The sequence below is a fragment of the Microtus pennsylvanicus genome, chromosome 21 (assembly GCF_037038515.1).
Source record: "Microtus pennsylvanicus isolate mMicPen1 chromosome 21, mMicPen1.hap1, whole genome shotgun sequence".
Lineage (NCBI taxonomy): Eukaryota > Metazoa > Chordata > Mammalia > Rodentia > Cricetidae > Microtus > Microtus pennsylvanicus.
In genome coordinates this window covers 17,776,281-17,796,268 of record NC_134599.1, presented here as the reverse complement: position 1 = coordinate 17,796,268, position 19,988 = coordinate 17,776,281, and the positions used below count along the sequence as shown (strand labels likewise).

At 50.5% G+C, this 19,988-nt stretch overlaps 1 protein-coding gene across 3 annotated transcripts in view; it reads left to right on the top strand.

Annotated features, from left to right (window-relative positions):
• The window catches only part of Otof (otoferlin), a 91,945-nt gene that overhangs the window by 51,302 nt on the left and 20,655 nt on the right, over positions 1 to 19,988 (top strand). For all 3 annotated transcript variants that reach the window (XM_075955384.1, XM_075955383.1, XM_075955385.1), the window contains 7 exons: positions 3,790 to 3,863; positions 5,381 to 5,507; positions 5,931 to 5,985; positions 11,241 to 11,372; positions 15,121 to 15,183; positions 15,560 to 15,644; positions 19,321 to 19,480. In XM_075955384.1, the coding sequence (XP_075811499.1) occupies positions 3,790 to 3,863; positions 5,381 to 5,507; positions 5,931 to 5,985; positions 11,241 to 11,372; positions 15,121 to 15,183; positions 15,560 to 15,644; positions 19,321 to 19,480 (696 nt within the window). The remainder of the gene's footprint in view (positions 1 to 3,789; positions 3,864 to 5,380; positions 5,508 to 5,930; positions 5,986 to 11,240; positions 11,373 to 15,120; positions 15,184 to 15,559; positions 15,645 to 19,320; positions 19,481 to 19,988) is intronic.

Genomic DNA, 19,988 nt, shown 5'->3' with positions numbered 1-19,988 from the left:
GTAGAACCCCATTGGAAGAGATGCAAAATTTTAATTCTTAAAAAAGAAACTCAAAAAAAAAGAAGAAGAAGAAAAGAAACTTAAATCACAAGTTAAACACCTGTCTCCAATATAGGTTGATAGTCTTTAAAGTTCCATGAGTAAACTAGCTTTATTTTTAAATTACCCTTCTCAGGGCCCAGCACAGTAGAAAGGGCCTCTTCTATAACGATTTCCCAGTGTATCAATTGATCAGTGTACCAACTGATACATTTGGGAAATCGCTACAGTGTACCAACTGATACACTGGGAAATCGCTAAGAACAGCAGCAGCAATGACATCTTGCTCTGCTGGCCCACGCTGTAGACCAACTAAAGAACAGTGTAGAAGGTACCAGAAGCATGGAGCCCAGACTAGGAACCGTGGAGGTGAGGTCCACCATTGCACACATCTGTGCTTTTCATCAAGAAGCAAACACCATTTTGAGACATCCCCAGTCATGTGGCGCAGCCAGCAAGTCTGTTTGCTTCAGTGGTCACATGATGCAGTCTTTGGGGGCTTTTCTCCTTTGAATTTTTTCAGGGCACAGTAGAAGTGGTACGGCATTAAAAGTCTTATTTTTACTCCCCGAAATGTTTGTTCTAAAGAATAAAGTGGGTCTTTAATTAAAGGATCATAACTAAGAGTGACCCAGGCCTTGAACTTAACTGGCTATATGGGACCAGCTTTAGAAAGCCATGCAAGTCCTCTGGGCTTCTGGCAGCAGCCCAGATCCCAGCCCCAGATGCAGCGCAGCTGACTTCTCTAAGCAGGCCCTCCTCTGACCTACACAGCTCTCAGCTCTGCCGGCTCAGCACCCCTCCCCCGCTGCTGGGGAGATTCTGGCTAGAGCAGGCTGCCATGGTGATGGCATCCTGTAGGTCACACAGGCACAAGACTGGGACTCTAGAAATAGCCACCCTGCCCTTTTAACCACTTGTTGGGGAGAACGTCCCCAGGATGTTTTAGGATAAGCCAGGCAGGATGACCCCTTTCCCGCCTTCAAACAACCAGTTTGATCTGCTTGATGGCATGCCACCCGTAATTTAAGCCTCATCAGTCTCTCCCAAAGTATGGAGAGGCTTGGGTCATTTTTGAATAAAGGACTCTTTCTAAATGACTTCCCATTGTGGCTATGGACCTGCTGCCTCTCCCCGGTGTTCCTTTTGATCACCGTGGATTCATGTTCAGAGAGGTTCTGATCATGGAGACAGTGCAGCCAGGACAGTGGAACTCCTGCAGGCCTGGGGACATCAGGCTGCAGCCTCTATTGCTCTTACTGTGGGACACGGAGATGACTTTCTCATCTCTGAGCTTCAGTCCTTCACTGGCTGAACGAAGAGATAACATACCCATACCCTTCGCAATTGCCAGCAGGGTACAGTGAGAAAACATGAAGAAAGGCGCTGGTCCACAATTCTTGTTCAAGAACTGTATCCCTTTTTAGACATTTCATAGTGTGTGTGTGTGTGTGTGTGTGTGTGTGTGTGTGTGTGTGTTATTTACTTCCCCTTAATGTAGCTCAGAGACAGAGTCCTTCAGAGTCCTTGCCTATCATGCAAGGCCCAGGTTTAATTCCTGCCAGTAGAGTTTGATGGTAAATGCCTTTGATTCCAGCAGGAAGATTGGAGGTTAAAGTCCAGGTTAGGTTATACAGCAAGTTTCAAGCCAGCCTAGGTTATAAAAAAAAAAGTGTGGGAGTGTGGGGGTGTCTCAGAAGAAAAAGAAGTCTACCACCAGAGCTGACGATCTTGGGTCCATCTCTAGGATCCACACGGTCGAAGAGGAGAGCTAACGCCCAAACATTGTCCTCTGACCTCCATTCATGAGCCATGGACCATGCATGTCTCCCCACAGTCTCTCTAAATAAATAAGTAAGCAAATAAATGTAATTTTTTAAAAAATTAAACTTTTAGCAAAGCCAAAATCTAAACCATTTAAATCCAAGACAGGCTAATCCCAGCAAATGCCTTTTGAAATGAGGTCACCTTCATGTGTATTCTGTGCTTAGAGCCAACAGTTAAAACTGCAGAAGCGGGCTGGAAGTTGAGGGGCTTGGGAATAGAACTCAGGGGATAACATGTTTGTCATGCATGGCGCCCCACCTGTAATCCCAGCACTCCGGAGCGGGAGACAGGGTCCAGTGAGCAAGCTGGCTAACTAGCTAGCCTGGTCCCTGAGCTCGAGCGGCAAGGAGAGACCCCGTCTTAACATAGAGGGCAATGGAGAAGGACAGCAGTGCCACCTTGTGGCCTCCATGTGTATGTGCACACCTGTGCAGTCACACAGACGTGAACATGCACACCGTACATGACAAAAGAAGAAAAGATTGAGAGGATAGAGAACAACAAAGAAGATGCTTGATCCCGATGATCAGAACTTCGAGGACAGCTGCTTTCCTTTATGGGGTCCCTTCCTTCATTTTTAAACCCACAGTACTAGGGAAACAGACAAATCAGGGTCGCCCACCTCTCTCACCTGTTTCTAGTATGTCATCAATGAACACATTCATGAGTTGACAACAAATGACAGGAGTGGTCCCTGTTCACCCAGCAATCACACAGGACACAGACGTGGCTCACTCTGCATCTGGGTTTAAGATAGGGCCAGGTTTGGGGAATGCACCTGATTCCCCAGTCTCAGGCAGAAGAGTTTGAGGGAGCCAGGCAATCAATCACAAGGACAGAGAGGTTTTCTCCAACCTCACACTGTACAGCCTACAGAGCAAGGATCTGGGGGTCCTAGATACCATCCCCAAGCCTTTGCAAGCCGAGGCTGATTCAATGTCTGTGGACATTGCTGGAAGCAGGTTAGGAATGGGGCTGTACCTACCCCCATGGGAGGCTATAGCATGGCAGCCACACGCAGGAGGAGGAGGATGGGAAACACAGGGAGTCAGGTGTCCCGCTTATACAATATGGATGGGGTAATGGAATACTGCTCTTACCCCCCACGGATCCTACTCCCGGTCTTTCCTGCCTCGGGGGACCTCAGGCTGGACTGCAGGGACATTACTAAAGGGCTGTAGGGACCCCTGCCTCCTTCCCTCAGCCCCACTGACTGCAAGGCCCTTTGCCTCGGCACCTGGCCATACCACACCAGAGGAAGAGGTAGGAACTATGGGGTCTGCATGAGTTCTAGGGGCTAAGGGGTAATGATCGGCAGTAGGAAGCCATGGGGAGAGGGACATCCAGGATAAGAGAAAGGCCCTTTTCAGTGGGAACTGTGACTCTCTTAGTACAGAGAACAGAAGAAGACAAAGCGGGTTCTGTGTACCAAATCCACCTGAGACCTGAAGAGCTGGCTTCCAGGGCTCCTACCTTATCTTCAGCCTCAGTCTGTCCCTCCGAACCACCCAGACCTATGTATCTGTTCTGATGCTGTCTCTGGGCATCTGGCCTCTTTTCCGGTTAGCTCTTGTTGGGGTGCATGGTCAGGAAGGCCACTTAGGAGCCTTGCACATCCCAGAGCTCTGAGAAGAGTGGGCTGAGGTCCAGCTGGGAAGCTCAAGACCCAACCAAACTCCAGGCCACTTCCCTAGTCAGCTGGGATTCCCACCTGCTCCGGAAGGGGTCAGGGAGGAAGTGTCCTATGTCCTTCAGGGCTCATGGCCCCTAATTTGGAAGGTACCTTGGGAAAAGTCACTTAGACCCGGGGTCTCCATCTTCTTTATCTCTGAGTTCCCCCGGGGTCTGCTTCTTGTGTGTTTATGTTTTTCTTGCATGTATCTATCTCCCCACCACCTCATTCTCGGGGTCCCCCTTTTACAGAGCGGGAAGGAGTGTGTTCTCCGCCATGAAACTTGGCAAGACTCGGTCCCACAAAGAGGAGCCCCAAAGACAAGGTAGGCAACATGGTCCTGCTCACTGCTCCATCAGCCACTTTGAGCTGTAACCATCATTTAAACCCGCCTTAGATTGGTCTCAAAGGGCTCTCCTTCCCCACTTCCCATTGGCCACTCCCACTTGGGCAGGGCTTGGACTCCCATTGGTTGGTCTGGGGAAAGGAATCACAAGCCCTTGAGCCTCTGCCAGGTGGGTGAGCTCCTCTCTACAATGAGTAACTTCACAGGAGCCCAGAGACTTTTAAAAAAAATATTTATCTATCTATCTATCTATCTATTTATTTATTTGTTTGTTTGTTTGTTTGTTTGTTTGTTTGTTTATTATGTATACAGCTAGCCAGAAGAGGGCACCAGACCTCATTACAGATGGTTGTGAGCCACCATGTAGTTGCCGGGAATTGAACTCAGGACCTTTGGAAGAGCAAGCAATGCTCTTAACCACTGAGCCATCTCTCCAGCCCGCCCAGGGACTTTTTTTTTTTTTGATTTTTCGAGACAGGGTTTCTCCGTAGCTTTTGGTTCCTGTCCTGGAACTAGCTCTTGTAGACCAGGCTGGCCTCGAACTCATAGAGATCCGCCTGCCTCTGCCTCCCGAGTGCTGGGATTAAAGGCGTGCGCCACCACCGCCCGGCCCGCCCAGGGACTTTTTTAATTAGAAGAGAGAGAGTAGCAAGAAAGCATTTTTGGGGTGCACCTGGCTGATGCAAGCAGGCTCATCCCTAGAGAGAGGCCACTGGGCCTGCAGAGCTGGGGTGACCTTTGGTGCTTGGTCCCTCCTAAGAAAGGAGACTGGAAGGGTATCTGACTGGGGTTTAAGAGGAGGCAAGGACAGGTGGAAGGTAAGGGGGTATGTGGGGCAGAGAGGGGAGCTATGTGTAGCCAGCATCAGGGCTTTCTTATGTGGTCCATTGGCCCTAGACCTCTATTTTGACTGCACTCTTCACAGAGGGTAGAGCTTCCTGCTGAAACCCAAACCTACCATGTCTAGATGGCTTTTCCAAATCGTTACTTCATCCGCTGGAGTCATACACAGGAGTATGCGCCCGAGCTCTCGCCTCCTTATTAACACTAGCCATTGTCATAAGATGAATGTAGTAAGCTCAGGGTATTTCCTACTTTCTTCCACAAAGGATAGTCAGAGCTTTAGAAGATAGACGTGGATAAAAGAATTACATTCAGATAAGATTACAACAGAAATGAAGGCTAGACGTAACGACGATTAAAACATTTTAAGAACATGACCATGTACATCTAATTCCAAGACTCAGGAGGCAAAGGCAGCTGGGTCTCTGAGTATGAAGCTAACCTGATCGACACAGAGATCCAAGCCAGCCTGGGCTACATAGTGAGACTGTCATAAATCAACCAATCAATCAATCAACCAACAATAAGAAGACGAGAGATATATGGGTGCATTCTAAGCAAGTGTAGTCAAATAAAGCTGAAATTTGACTCTCCTTCCTAAGAGACCATCCCTAGCCCTGCCTCCACCCACCTACCCTTTACTTCTTCCCCAGATGAGCCAGCAGTGCTGGAGATGGAGGACCTGGACCACCTGGCCATCCGGCTGGGGGATGGGCTGGATCCTGACTCAGTGTCTCTGGCCTCGGTCACCGCTCTCACCAGCAACGTCTCCAACAAGCGGTAAGTGGACCAGAGGCCTGTAATCCACCTGCCGTAGCCCTCCCAGGCAGGACCAACTTGCCAGGCTTGAAATTTGAGGGCAGAGAAATCAGGGCCCGTGAGCTGCTTCTCCCAAGCCTTGCCCTTTCTTACTATCCTTGGATGGCCTTATCACTTGTCTCCCTGCAGAGGCAGAGCCCTTGAGCCACTGGGAGGGGGGGGGGCTGGCACAGAGTGCTGACCAATCCAGACATGACTCTGTTCACCCAGTGGTCATCTGTGGCTTCTGCTTCTGCTTAGTCCTCTCTGTCTGGTGGTGCCACCAAGGACATCTACCCCCACCCCCAATTCTGTTGGCAGAATTGAGTATTTGAAGACCACAGTTTTGTCCCTCTGGCCTTTCCATCCCTCACACAGACCCTGACAGTACATTCTCCTCCTCAGGTCTAAACCAGACATTAAGATGGAGCCAAGTGCTGGGAGGCCCATGGATTACCAGGTAGGTGGGCACCCAGATGTCTGGGTCTTACAGATTCTGCTGGAGTGGGGTGTCCTGCTAGGTGAACATGGTAGACTCAGGTAAGAACCAGGAGGTCACAGAGGGCCACAGGTTGAATCACAGAGTCAGATTCTGTCTGGCTTTTCTAGAAGTATCAAGGCAGGTACAAACCCAAGGAAGAGTTTGAGATTTTGGCACCACTTAGAGCTCCTTGAAAACTCTGTGTCCTTTGTTGAAAGTTCTAAGGAAAAGAAGGTGGGACGGGGGTCTGAGGGGAGACACACATGCATGCACACACACACACACACACACTCAGATTGTTCAGGGCTGAGCTGTTGAAGAATGGTGGGTGTATTTTTAGGTTGTTCCAGTTGCTGGACGTAACATCAACCCTGTTACCTCCAGACAGTAAGAACAGGAGTGATCTTTCCCCTCCTTTGTGTCTCTATAATTTCTCAGATTAGTTGTTATTTGTTGCTAAAACTAAATTTAGGTCTGACCAGGACGGTTGTGTGTGTAGCTACAACACAGGCAGAAAAGGAGCTAAGCATCAGTCAGGGAGGGGGGCATCTGCCGACACAGGCCTCAGTGGCCTCCACTTCGCAGGCCCAGATGCCCAGCCTTAGCTTTCTCCCAGCCTGAGATACAGAGCTGGATAGAATGGCTCACAACAGACAGGCATACAAGCCAGAAACACCTAGCCGTTATGGGAAGAAAGGCGAGAGAAAGCATCTCTGAAGACAGGCCCAGGGACCTGTCTCCAGACTCTTCCCTGAGAATTAATAGGACTTAGTTATAGGTCAGAAACCGGTGTGAGTTCAGCTTTATCTTCAGTGCCCATTTCCCAAGCCCCGTGCACACCACCCTTATGCATGGACAATCCCACTCCACCTCTCTCGGGTGAGGATAGAAAGGGCGGCATGGCACCGTCTGTTTTCCATATGACTAGTCATGATACCCAAGGATTTGCCTTGACTCCCTTAATGCTTGCTTTGGTTTGCTTCCATCCCCATTTTCCCTGGTGTTTAAAAAAAATAGCCCCAAGTGGTGTCACATGGTGCCACCCTGAAATTTCCGACAACCTCAAGCCCTGAGAGTCCCTTGGAGGTTTGGGAGTGTTGCCCCTGACCTATCAAAACCCAAACACAATGTCTTGAGGCATTAAGGGATTTCTCTGGGAGACAGACCTGTGGAGAGTTGCTTCTGTGTGCTGAGATCAGGGAAATCCCAGAGCCCCCCATGCAGATACCATACCACCGGCCTGCTGTGCAAAAGCATGTGAAATTGTTGTTCGTATAATTTATTTTAAAAGGCTTATTATAAGCCAGGCACTGTGCTAGGAGCTGACTATGTGATGATGTCATCCTAATAACCATCTGAATGTAATTGTTGCTGCATTTTTACAGTAAGAACGAAACCAAGGAAGTTACAGGGGAAGCTTGGGTAAATCAAGGCTGTAGCCAGGGTTCAGAATCACAGCAGCCAAAGCCACTTGTTTTCATAGCTGAGGCTTCTGGAGTGTTCCCTTCCGGTGTCTCTGAGCTCAACACTTCTTCCTCCCAAACTGCTTCCTGCCAGGGACTTCTATGCCCCAGGCCAGACACTTTTCCCTCCCGAGTCTTCTAAACCTTCTGCCTTGAACCGGTTGCCCCGTTTCACCTGGCAGGACTGTGTCACCTGCATGTATTTCTCCACTGTGCAAGAGGGAGTGACCAGGACTCAAGCACAAAACCTTTTTACTTCCGATAAACACCATGTGCAAACCAAATAAAACCAACAGCGACTTCTCTCCCCTCTGGGGAACTTAGCTGTAATTAATCAGAAAGGTCTTGAAGAGCGTATAGCACTGGAGAGAGGCAGAACTCAGGTCCAGGTAGGATCCTGAGAGTTGGAACCATTGGGAAGGTTAAGGAGGCTTGTGGGAAGACTCGGGTGTGCTGTATACAGGTGGAACATTCAAATTCTTTCCTAATTAGTAGTGTCTGAAAGGGGACAGACCACTGTCACCTCCCAGGGAATGTGCACTTTGCAGAGTGGGCAGCTGTCCTTAGAGCATAGATGTCCATGAGCCTAGAGTCTGTCCCCTGGTCTCTTTCCTGACACTGAAAGAGTCACCTTTAACATGTCACCTCCAAACAGCTCTCCAGCTTCTAGCATGGTTCCATATCCCGGGCCAGACCTCAGCCCCAGCCTCTGCTGTACTCAACACACTTCCTTGTGCCCCCCATGTCTTCATATTCCCCCTTCTCACACTCCAGCCTCCCTGTCACCACCGGAGTGATCTGCCTGCCTGGTCATGTCATACCTGGTGACAAGGGGACACGAAGAGTGCTGGGCGTGGGTGGGTATCCGTCACCTCCTCCCTCTAGCTCCCCCTGCCATCTTGACGCATGCATGAACAGAAGTCCCCAAAGCAGGCCGCAAGGTCTTGGGGTCCTGCAGGACATCTGAGTAGACATTTTTTTTACCCAGCTTTGTTCCTTGTGGTCACTTGGAGAGGACTCTTGGGAATTCTAACCCTTACCTCAACAGGGGATGGTGGGAGAGTCGAAGGGGCTTGCTGGTCCTGCCGTCCCGCTGGCGGTTCCCTTTGCACGCTCTGATTTTTCCTTCTGCAAAGGCTGTGTGTGAAGTAGCGGTTTCTTTACTGTCCTGCAATCGTTTTTCCCCATTGGCATTATGGTTTTGGTTTTTTCAACATTCTGATGACTGGGTAGCCCATCCCCTCCTGACAAATATAGACAATGATCACAATGTTACTTTTAATTGCAAGGGTTACACACACACACACACAACTGAAGCAGGGATTGTGGGGGCTATGGGAGTGGGCTTCCCTTCTGTCCCAGTACCAAGGTCTCCACCTCTATCTCACACGCTCAGGCTTCCCCTGGGACCATCCTCATCCAGACCAGAAATATCTCTTCCCCCATCTCTTCATTCCGTTCAACCATTTGCTCTCCTCCCCATTTATCCCCCCCCCTCGCCCATGTTGACTGTCAGCTTCTGACCCTGGTCACCCACTGCCGCTAGCTGTGCTCACTGCAGAATATGGAGAGATGAATACTGAAGCAGGGGAAGGGACCAAATAGAGGAGAGGACAAAAGATGGAATGCACACATAAAAACCAGCCACCCTCTTGACATGGGGCAGTTGATCTCAGCTGGTACATCTGGCCAAAACCACACTTGTCTGTTCCCAGTCCTAAGTTACAGAAAAACTTGGGGTGGGGGATTAGTTGCTGATGAACAGAATTCTGAGACCTCTTGTATAAGAAGGTTTCTGGAAGTTAAAACTCTGCGCGCTGCTGTGCAAAGAATATTCCAGAAGGACTCCTGGTGTTGCTTCACAGTCAACTTCTTGGAGCTAAGTTAATTAGCCTTGTTTCCTTTTCGGTTCCCTGAAGAAATAGTGACTATTGCGACTCTTTCAAGCGTGGATTCTAAGCATTCAAACCTCAGCCCCTCTGGCCTCTCGAGCCCCAGAATAGAAGCGGCTGCTCACACAGTTCAAGTGTTCTTTCAGCGCACAGTTTCTGCTTTTCTGAGCTCTTGGCAGTGGTCTTATTAGTCTTAGGGCTTCTATTTCCCTAGCATCGCTTCTGATGTGTGGATTTTTCTTGGTCTTCGAGCTATTTATAAGACCTCAAAGAACACAGTGGGATGGTAATTTTAGTAAGGATTCTTTTTATCTAAAAACGGAAAATAATTCTCCTGAGTAAAATCATATTTAGAAGTTGCATCAAAAGCATAGCAACCGAAGTGCCAGAGACCCAGATGAGCGGCACAAACAGCTGCCCTTAACAGTCAAGGGCTAGCGGGGAAATGCTGACAGCAGACAGGAGGCTTTGAGATGAAACACTAGTTCAAGCCTCCTGTGGAGCAATCCGTGCCCACTCGAGAGATGGCCGCTACCAGAGGTACCTTCTCTCTGAGAAGCCGCTCATGCCTGTTCAGGACTGTGACGGTTTGGGGTGTGCATCATCTCATTTAACCCTCGCTAGCTAGGGGCTCCGCTTGGAGCTGGGAATACGCAGTTCAGTGAGCCCACGGGGTCCTCTGCATCCGTTCCTGGCCATGTGTCAGGTTGAGGCTCAGTGCCAAGACCAGCAGCCCCAAATCGGTACCTGTTTCTGTTTTGCCATGGCAACCTTAATGGGGACTGACCCTGCCAGATCCAAGGCATGAACTAATGGCTTGAAATGAAGACTCGGGCTGTTGTATCAAACATCACACTCCTTCCTCCTCTCTTCCCTCCTTCCCTTCCCTTCCTTCCCTTTCTCTCTCTCTCTCTCTCTCTTTCTCTCTCTCTCCCTGTGTGTGTATGTGTGTTTCATTTTTCAATTTTATATATGTATATATAAAACATCTTTTCACATATATATCTTTATATACCTCCTTTAACTATGCATGCCTTTATATGTATGTGCATATAAAGATATCATGTATCTCTTATGTATATTCTAAGCTAAAATACGTGTGTACTAGTTTAAAATCTATAAGCCAGGACTTTTTTCTAGTGAGATCCTTGAGGAGTGGGAGTTTATCCCAGTCTCACCTGGAGCCTGTTCTTGGCCCTAGCAGGTGTCCCCTAAATATTTATAGACAGAATAGATAGCTGAAACAGGGTTTCCCAGGACAGAAGGTCCCAGGCAGCTAGAGGCCATGGCAGGCTCAGTACAATATATACAAAATACTCTAAACAAGCCAGAAAGCGAGGCTCTAGCCACTCAAGGAAATTCTACAAAGGGAGAGGGGACTATGCCATTGGAAAGGGCCCAGCTTTCAAAAAGCCCCAGGGTATGTCAGAGGTCTGCAGCATGAACAAGAAACCCTGGACAAGACCCAAAGCAAGTTCAGGAGACTTGAGCAGATTGGCCTGTTCGTAAGGATGGGAAACGGGCTAAGCAGGCTTGGTGGCCCTCCCCCAGCAGAGCCAGGGCGCCCCTAGCTCTAGAACTTGGAGCCCAGGAATCAACTAGAACTTTTAGGAGGTACAAATTTTTAACACTGTGACACAATGTTGTCAACTCCTAAGTTTATAAAGAAACAATCAGGTTACAAAAGAGTCCATAATGTTTTCGTAGACGTTTACCATCTGCGTTATACCTCATTCCGGGCAGTCCACAGCTGCCTGTAGCTGTAGGAAAACTGATGTCCGACCTTTCTTCCACATGGTCCCATGCTCTGGTAAGACCAGACTCTAAGGTATCTGTGGTGCTTCATGCAGCCCCCTCTCCCCCTCTCTCCCTCCCACAGGTCAGCATCACTGTGATCGAGGCTCGGCAGCTAGTGGGCTTGAACATGGACCCAGTGGTGTGTGTGGAGGTGGGCGATGATAAGAAATACACGTCTATGAAGGAGTCCACAAACTGCCCCTACTACAATGAGGTCAGTGTCCCCCATGGCCTCAAGGTGGGGAAGGGTCTTACTGACACCGGAACACAGAGCCACCAGCTCCAAGGTCTTGGCTGACCCTCTCACAACCCAGCACACAGGCATACAGTGCTATACCCTCTGTACCCAGTGTGACTGGACCCCGTCTGGCCCTGCTGTGGCTACAAACCAACCATGCCTACCTGAGGGTAGGGCAGCTCACGCCAGCCTAGCCCAGGTGCCACTAATGCCATGAACAAGTCCTTCCAGGTACCTTGTCTCTCCTACATACATAGTTACATCAATACCCATCATACATGGACACTGTTGCCCACGGCACGGGCAGAAACACTGAGACCCTGGACCTTGCTGGTCAGGTCGGAGTATCTGTTCTTTCTACTACACTGCCTTCTTGACACCTGTGTTCCTAAGAGGCCACCCTCTGGAGCACAACCTCCACTTCATCTGTGAGAAAGAAAATGGCTGCTGTCCCCTCCACTTGAGACCACACGGAGGGTGATGCCCCTTAGAGGCTTACCAGTTCCGTCTCCCCATCTTACAGAGGAGATAACTGAGGTCTGAGGTCAGGAAGGGCCTTCCCACCGCCCCCATGGAGCTGTGGATGGGATAAGGCCCACACTGACTGGTGGACTCCAGATGGGACCCCATCATGATTAGATTTGGAGGAGATGGCCAGGCCTCCCCCTGATGCCTGAGCACACTGCAAGTGTCTAGAAGCCTGGGTGTCCCAAACTCTGTCCTAGAGGGAACACTTGGTCTGTCTATCCCCGTGACTTCAGTTAGCAAGGGGAGCTGGGCTAGCTCAAATGAGGGTGTCCTCAAGGCAGCTGTGGGGCCTCCAGTTGTGCAGTGCAGAACCCAGAAATCCTTCAGCATTTCAACTCAAGCTTGACCAAACTCATGTGTAACCACGGGTTACAGTGTTCTGAGCTGGTGTCCCATACCCGCCCCCCCCCCAGGGCAGGACATCACTGCTCAAGAGCCCACCAGTCCTGGGTGGAATCGGGACATCCAAGCTGGACAGGAGACATTCCTGACTGGAAAACCTCCGCTCTAGATAAAGGTCCATTTTTCTGTGACTGTGGAGAGGAGCCCCGGTGACTCTCTGGGGTTATTTGATAGTGGTGAAGCCAGGTTTGGCTGACTTGAAGGTTTACCTTGCATCAGGCCCATGTACCTCAAGTTTCCGTTGACTTGCTTACTCCCTCCAAAGTTGCTGCCTGGCTCTATGGGCCCCTAGCAGACTCGTATTGTCTCTGCAAGGATCCAGCCCCAATGGCCTTGCCGCAGAGCAGCCCACCCTCCTCCCTGTGAGCACCAATGTCCCTCCGTTGGTTCACCAAGGTTCACAGTTGTTCCTGTGGTTGGTCCTTCATGGTTTTATCCCCTGGCGGATGAGGGGCTGCAGGTCTCCAGGTTTCCCTCATCGCTCTCCCAGCTCAGAACCTGCAGGGACACGGAAGACTCAGTAACACTGTTAAATGGGCTCTTGCTGAAATGAGGGAGCATTTGCTAAGTGCTTGTTTCTCTCTTTCCTCTAAATTAGGGTTTCTTAAACTCAACCATTTGGATGAGTGGAATTCTGGATTGACCCAGGTACCGAGGCTACAAAATGCCAATAACAAGCCTCCTAGCGGTAGCTACTAAATATTCCCAGGTGCTGGCAAATGTCCCCTGGGAAGTAAGCTCACCCCCAGTTAAGCCCACCCCCTACGTTATATTTCTGTGACTCTTTGCAGCCCCAGGAATGGTCTCTTTCCCTTCGTTTCCTCTTCAGTGAAAAACATCATAGGGTCAGTATCTGAAAAAAGACACCATGACCAAGAAAGACAAAGCACCTTCTATAAAGGAAAACATTTGGGGATGGCTTTCAGTTCAGAGGTTTATGTCGTTGGAGACTGCTGGTTCGTTTCCCAGCCACCCAGACCCGAATAATCACACAGAAACTATATTAATTACAACACTGCTTGGCCAATAGCTTAGGTTTCTTATTAACTGACTCTTACATCTTAAATTAACCCATTAACCCATTCCTATTATTTTATATTTTACCACAAGGCTCATAGTTTACTGGTAAGATTCTGAGGTGTCTGTCTCCTTTGGCAGCTACCTGGCATTTCCTTGACTCTGCCTACTTTTTATATCTCTGTTCTGATTTTCCACCTGGCTTTATTCTGCCCTGCCATAGGCCCAAAGAAGAGTCTTTATTAACCAATAGTAATAAAACATAGTCACAGCATACAGAGGGGAATCCCACATCAGGTTTCATCCATCACCATGGCAGGAAGCATGGTGGCATGCGGGCAGACATGGTGCTGGAGGAGGCGCTGAGATTCTACATCTGGATCAGCAGGCAGCAGGAAGAGAGAGTGACACCAGGCCCCGTTTGGGTTTTTGAAACCTCAAAGGCCACCCACAGTAATACACTTCCTCCAGGAAGGCCACACTTACTCTGACAAGACCACGCGCCCTAATTCTTTCAAATAATGCCATTCCCAGTGCATCTATTGGGGTCATTTCCATTCAAATCACCACAAACATCCTTCCAGCCATGGGGATGCCTTGTTTCTGGAAAGTTCTCTAGGATGTAGGGATCTACCTTTGTCTCCACTAGAACAGCAGAGGCTGGTAGGAACCCTCAGCTGACTTAGCGGCTCTCTAAGCAATCCGAAGAAAGACTCCTGCTCAGAAAATACAAGAATTGTGACTCTAGCCAGCTCAGAGCACATGGGGTCTGGCTCCAGCTTAGCCAGCTCCGTCCTTCCATAGGCCTGGTCTAGTTCTTGTGGGCTGGCAGCTCACTAGCATGGCTTTAAGCCTGGCTAGGAAGGGAAGGCTCGTGATTTTTGTCCTCCCATTTGTCCTGGCCACACATGGACCAACACAAGGCCCCTTCACTACGTGCACATGTGGTCCACCTGGCCAGCCCGTGACCACTGCCCCTCCTTCCACCCAGTGCCCACCCATCACCTTTGCTATGGACCCTCCTGTTTGTTTCATCAACCCAAAGGACCCAGCGTTGTACCAAGACCCCAATTCTGTTTTCGCCTGCCTTCTGACTCTTTCTCCCTGGCCCATGTGACACTTTCCCGCAGAATGTTGTGAGCGCAACCAGGACACCTCATGGATACCCCAGGACAGGAACTGGGGTCTGTCACCGCCACCTAAACAGGACTTTCTCCGCTCCCAGCTGGGTCTCCAGCTATCTCCTATTAACTCCTCCATTCACTGTGGATGTGTGTGCTGACCCCATCCTCTCTCTCTGCCACATTCTCATCTCCTTCCTCCTTCCCTGGAGCTCTCACGACACTCTCCTGCTTCATGGTCTCTCTCGAACCTTCTCCCTAGCTTCCTAAATTGCCATGGCTTTCTCAACCCACCAGGAAAGTCTGCTGCTTCATAGAGCCCTATGTCCTGAGCCCTGCCCTCTGCCCTAAGTCCCACCCTGAACCACTTTTTGACCTTTTGACATTATAGCATGATGTCATCTACAAATGTGTGGGGGGGGGCAGCCTGCGGCCTGAACACGGGCATTAAGTGGACTATCCCACCCCCTGGCAGTAAAAGACCAAACTTAGGAAATGGGGCTCGACTTCTTATCCACTCAGACTCCCAGGACCCAGTGGCTCAGCACTCCTGCTCCTGTGAGCTTTGAGATTCATGGGAAACAGTGGGATATGGGCAGGCACTGCTAGGAGGAAGCGGCCACCAGTGACATCACTCTGCATCCTTCCCCCTCTAGTATTTCGTCTTCGACTTCCACGTCTCTCCTGATGTCATGTTTGACAAGATCATCAAGATCTCGGTGAGTGGAGAGCAGCTGCTTCCGGCTTATGCTGGATCTCCGCACAACCCTGTAACCGGCTGTTCGTAACACAGCAGATAGCACGGAATGGATACTGGCCCCTCTCGCCTCCTCAGCTGGTTCCCTCTACAGAGTGTAAAACCTACTCACTTATACATAACTGGGGGGGGGCGCATGGTGTAGGGTGGGAGGGGCTGGTGCTGAGCTTCAGCAAACCAGCTTGTCATCTGCCAAATATCTTCCCACTTTACTCTGAAACGTGGATCCCAAGAAAGTCAGAGTTAACACTATCAACAGTGAGCCCTGCCCGTACCCCCAGCCCGCAAAGGCTTCTCCCCGCCCAGCCTAACTGGCTGCTGGTGGTTCTGCCCTGAAGGTGATCCATTCTAAGAACCTGCTTCGAAGCGGCACCCTGGTGGGCTCCTTCAAAATGGACGTGGGGACCGTGTACTCCCAGCCTGGTGAGTAAACCCCTAAGAAGGGACGATGCACACATCTCCAGAAGCAACGAACGGGGTCCCTCCTGCTGTATCAGTTCCCAGCTCATCCATCCAGGAGCATAGGTACACTCCACTGGCCATTCGTATGCAGCCATAGGGGTGGCGGTGGAGTGGTGTGCACTCTACACACAGATGTGCGTGCCGTGTGCACCATGTCTGCTAGTTGCGTGGTCATTACGGGGCGGGGGATCTGGGAATCGTAGTCCAGAGAGGAGGAAGCTTAAATACGTGTGCGCACGAGAGCATCACTTCTCTGGTGTCAGATGAGGGGCATTGCCCACCCACTGCCTCTGGCTGGCATCTGCTGAGCAGAAAACAAAACAAAAGCCCTGCCATCCTTACAAAGTCCCTGTAGCCCCTTCTCTGGCAATTAAGAGGCCCGGGGCTCACAGATGTGCCAGGGTTTGGCTCAGCTAATCATCTAATTGGGGGACCCATCTAATTCAGAGAACCCATAAAGTCACACCACCCAATCTAAATGTGATGATAGATAGCGAGTATAATACAGCAACTTTGGGGGACATGGGCTCTAAAACCACAAGGGACCCAGGCCCCCTGAGGAACAGCCATGGTGGGAGGAGCTGTGTCTGACTGATCACAGGTGCCGACAGCCAACACCGTGTAAAGTTGTGAAGGGTGCATCAGGTGATGATCTAGAAGGTTTGTCATTACACGGTCAATTGGGGATATCCATGCCCCGGAAATGCAACTGTTCAGAAGTCAATAGTCACCCTACTGGGCTCTTTGAGGTGACAATACAATCTCATCCCACATTGTCTCATTTGACCCTCACAAAGTAGTTAGACACACAATAACATCCCTTCCCACTTTACAGAGGAACCAGTGAGCAAGAAGAAATGGGGGAGGGGCCTCCGAGGTGACTCTAACAAGGAGGTGAGGCGGTCTGCGCTTTCTGGTGGCTGGTGCCCACTGGCAAGGTGGCTTATATCAGGAAATGTGAATCTAGTATCTAAGGCTATGCACATGAACTCACAGATCAAAACCTTCCAGATGTGTGAGGTCTTCAAGCATCTAGTCAGTACTGTTAATACAAACAGATAGACTGGGGGTGTATGTTAAATAATGGGGTACCTGCCTGGCATACCCAAAGGACTGAGCTAAATCCTCAGCACTATGAAATCAGGTGTGGTGGTGCATAGCTGTATTCCAGCCCTAGCGGGTAGAGGCTGGAGAATCAGAAGTTCAAGGTCATCCTTAGCTACATAACAAGTTCTCTAACTGGAATCAATAAAAAGAAAGGCTTACTGGCCTGAAGGGATGAGGGGACTCACCCCGTGTAAGAAGTGTTTGATCTCCTGGTGCCCAGGCCTCTCCACTGCCCCACACAGGCTTGGGGGCTCCAGGTAAGGACTGGGCGGGACTCCTGCTTCCCAGGAAACATGCCCAGCCATGGTCCATAGGTTTGAGTGCTGCCCCCAGCCTCTCCGGTGATAACATCTCTAGACTGGGCAACAGCAGGGCCTTCAGCCAGGATGGGGAGGGGGTGGAAAGTCAGTAAAGATCTTAGTATACCTGAGAAAACGCTGCTGTTACGGAGGAGGGTGGTAGGCTCAGAAACTGGGTCAGATACATTCCTGCAGGTCTAACTTCCCAATCCATTGTTCCCATCTGACTGTAAGGAAACCGAGACTCTCCAAGCTTAAATTGCTGGTCCAAAACTACCGGCAGAGTAAATGACAGATAGAATTTGAGCTCAGGCTTTCATGGGCCTTGAGCAGAGGGCAACCCACTCCCACACCTTCTGCTCCCACGGAGTCTGCCTCTGAGCCCCACAAAGGCAGGGCTTGTCCTTTAAAGGTCTCTCCGAAGTTTGGCTTGACTGCAGGTGCAGGAAATTGCTCGCTGCTGCCCTCTGCTGGAGATGGGCTGTAGTCACAGAGGCCAGAGTGGCTGGCCTTTTCACAGCCAGACCTCCTCAGCCACAGGTGTGAGAGAGCCAGGCCGAGACAAAGCCCTGGAGTTGGGTCTCCTATTTCCCTTGTATCTCCAGCTAGAGATTACAGCGTCCACTCTATAAGACCCTCAGAGGCCATAAATCTGGTGTGTATTCCCACAGGGGTGCCCCTCAGCTGCATCCCTGATGATCATCTAGCCAGAAGTGGGCTACTCACCACCTGTGTTTTAGGTGACTGTTTCCTTCATGTAGGTCAGACCCAAATCTGTCATCTGTATTCTTTGTCACCTTTGTAATCTTCACCCATGCTTTCGGGTTTGTTTTCAGATCACTTTTAGGTTTGAAGGTAAATTTTGTGTTACCCAAATCGTATTCTTTCCTTGCTATCCCTCCACCACCCAATTTCACCCAACCACATCCATGCCTGCCAATCTAGCCATCCCTACAAGCATCCATTCCCTTATCCACAGCCAACAGTTCCTTCTACCCATTTCTGCCCACCATCCAGCCCCGAGGCCAGCAGGCATCCGCTCCGCACTGTTCATCTTCCCACCCATCCTGTCACCTCTCCTACCTCTCTCTGCTCAGAACCATGAGGTTCTGGGGATTTATGGCACCCTCTTCCTGAGGCCTCCAGCTCAGCAGAAGTCACTCCAGTGACTTCAAGCACTAAGGCTTATTGGCTTCTCATTGCCCTTGAACCTCATTTGATATTACCATGGCTTTAGCTCTCCTGAGAGCTGGACCAGCTGACCCACACACTCAGGCTGGGTTCTGCTCCCTTCCCCAACCTCATCTCAAGGTTCCCACTTTTCCCACTGGGGTCAGAACCTTGCAGGACACAAGTATAAAAGGAGGGACATTCTGAGCCCCTGGAGGTTTCAGTACCTGCAGAATACTATTAAGAAGGTATCCCCACCCGGTACCAGCTCACTAGCTTTAAAATCACCCCAGTGAGGCAGATCTTCTTAAAATGCCTCCTTAGCTGACACTGTACTTTTCTCCATACTGTCCTGAGTCCTGGGGACACTAGAGAGGCACACTGCTAATCTCTGTTTAAACATGGAGACAGGCAGTGTATAGATGTGCCGTGAGGTGGGAGGCATGTACACAGGGCCCTGAGAGCACCAAGGGGTCAGACCCATCCTTCTGAAGTAGTCAGAGGAGGCTTCAGGGACACAAGGAGCCATTTTCCAGCTAGACAAGGAAGAGAAGGAAGGTGGAGCATTTGGAGAAGACACAGTGTCCTAGAGTCTGGCCCGGAGCAGGCTCAAGAGGCAGTGAGCACTTTGCCTGAACCGTGCTGGGGTGGCAGAACCAAGCAGGGAAGAGATTAGCAGGACTCCCTTGCCAAACCTTTGGACTTCACCTCAAGATGCAGGGGAACTCAAAAGGATTGAAAAGGGGGGGCATGATAAGAGGAACCTCTATTTTAGTAGGACTTATGTGGGGCCCACTGTAGCAGGGACCAGAGGAGAGACGACAAGTTGAGAAACCGACTTGGAAGCAATTTGGAGTCCTGAAATACGCTCCTGGGTGGGGACGTGCCTAGCTACAGAGGCTCTCTGTCTTCACTGGGTGGGTGCAAGTAGAGCTGTGGCCCCAAGTCTCTTGAGCCTGTAGCCTTGAGCTTGCAAAGCCTAGCAGGTCCTCAGCTTGGATGTCCCATGGCCTGGCTTGGGATGGGGATGACAAGCGCAATGCCCCTCCTCGCCACTGCAGAACACCAGTTCCATCACAAGTGGGCCATCCTGTCGGACCCCGATGACATCTCTGCCGGGCTGAAGGGCTACGTAAAGTGCGATGTCGCTGTGGTGGGCAAGGGAGACAACATCAAGACACCCCACAAGGCCAACGAAACAGACGAGGATGACATCGAGGGGTGAGGCCCCCATCTCCCCTAGAGCCTGCATACAACCCTTCCATCCTCCAAAAGGAAGTTCCTGAAGAGGCCTGAACCCAGAGTTCTTGCCATCACCCCCTTACTTCCAAGATCCACCCTGCCAGTCTCTCCCCCAGGGCCCAGGGCAGTGTGGCCGCTGAGTTAACAGAGGGCAGTGCTTTGGCATCAGATTTCCAACTGAGAAAGCTGGTGGAACGAGGAGATGCTAGCACCTACTGCTGCCAGGGCCCGAGGGTTCCAGTGCCATGCACTCAGGCGGCAGAGAGATGGCATTCAGTGTGCCGATCTCAGCAGCGGGTGAGGGCTGCTGAGAAACACTCCAGGACATTGTCTGGACTCTCAAAATGTGCTGGGATCCAGTGAGCCTGGTCTCCCACGGGCTGGGGGAGGAGACTGGCCCCTGAGAGGTTTTTGTCTTGGGATGAAAGGTGGCAAAAAGATTTGAGAGTTGATGTCATGATTAGCATCCTCCATTGCCGTATACAAA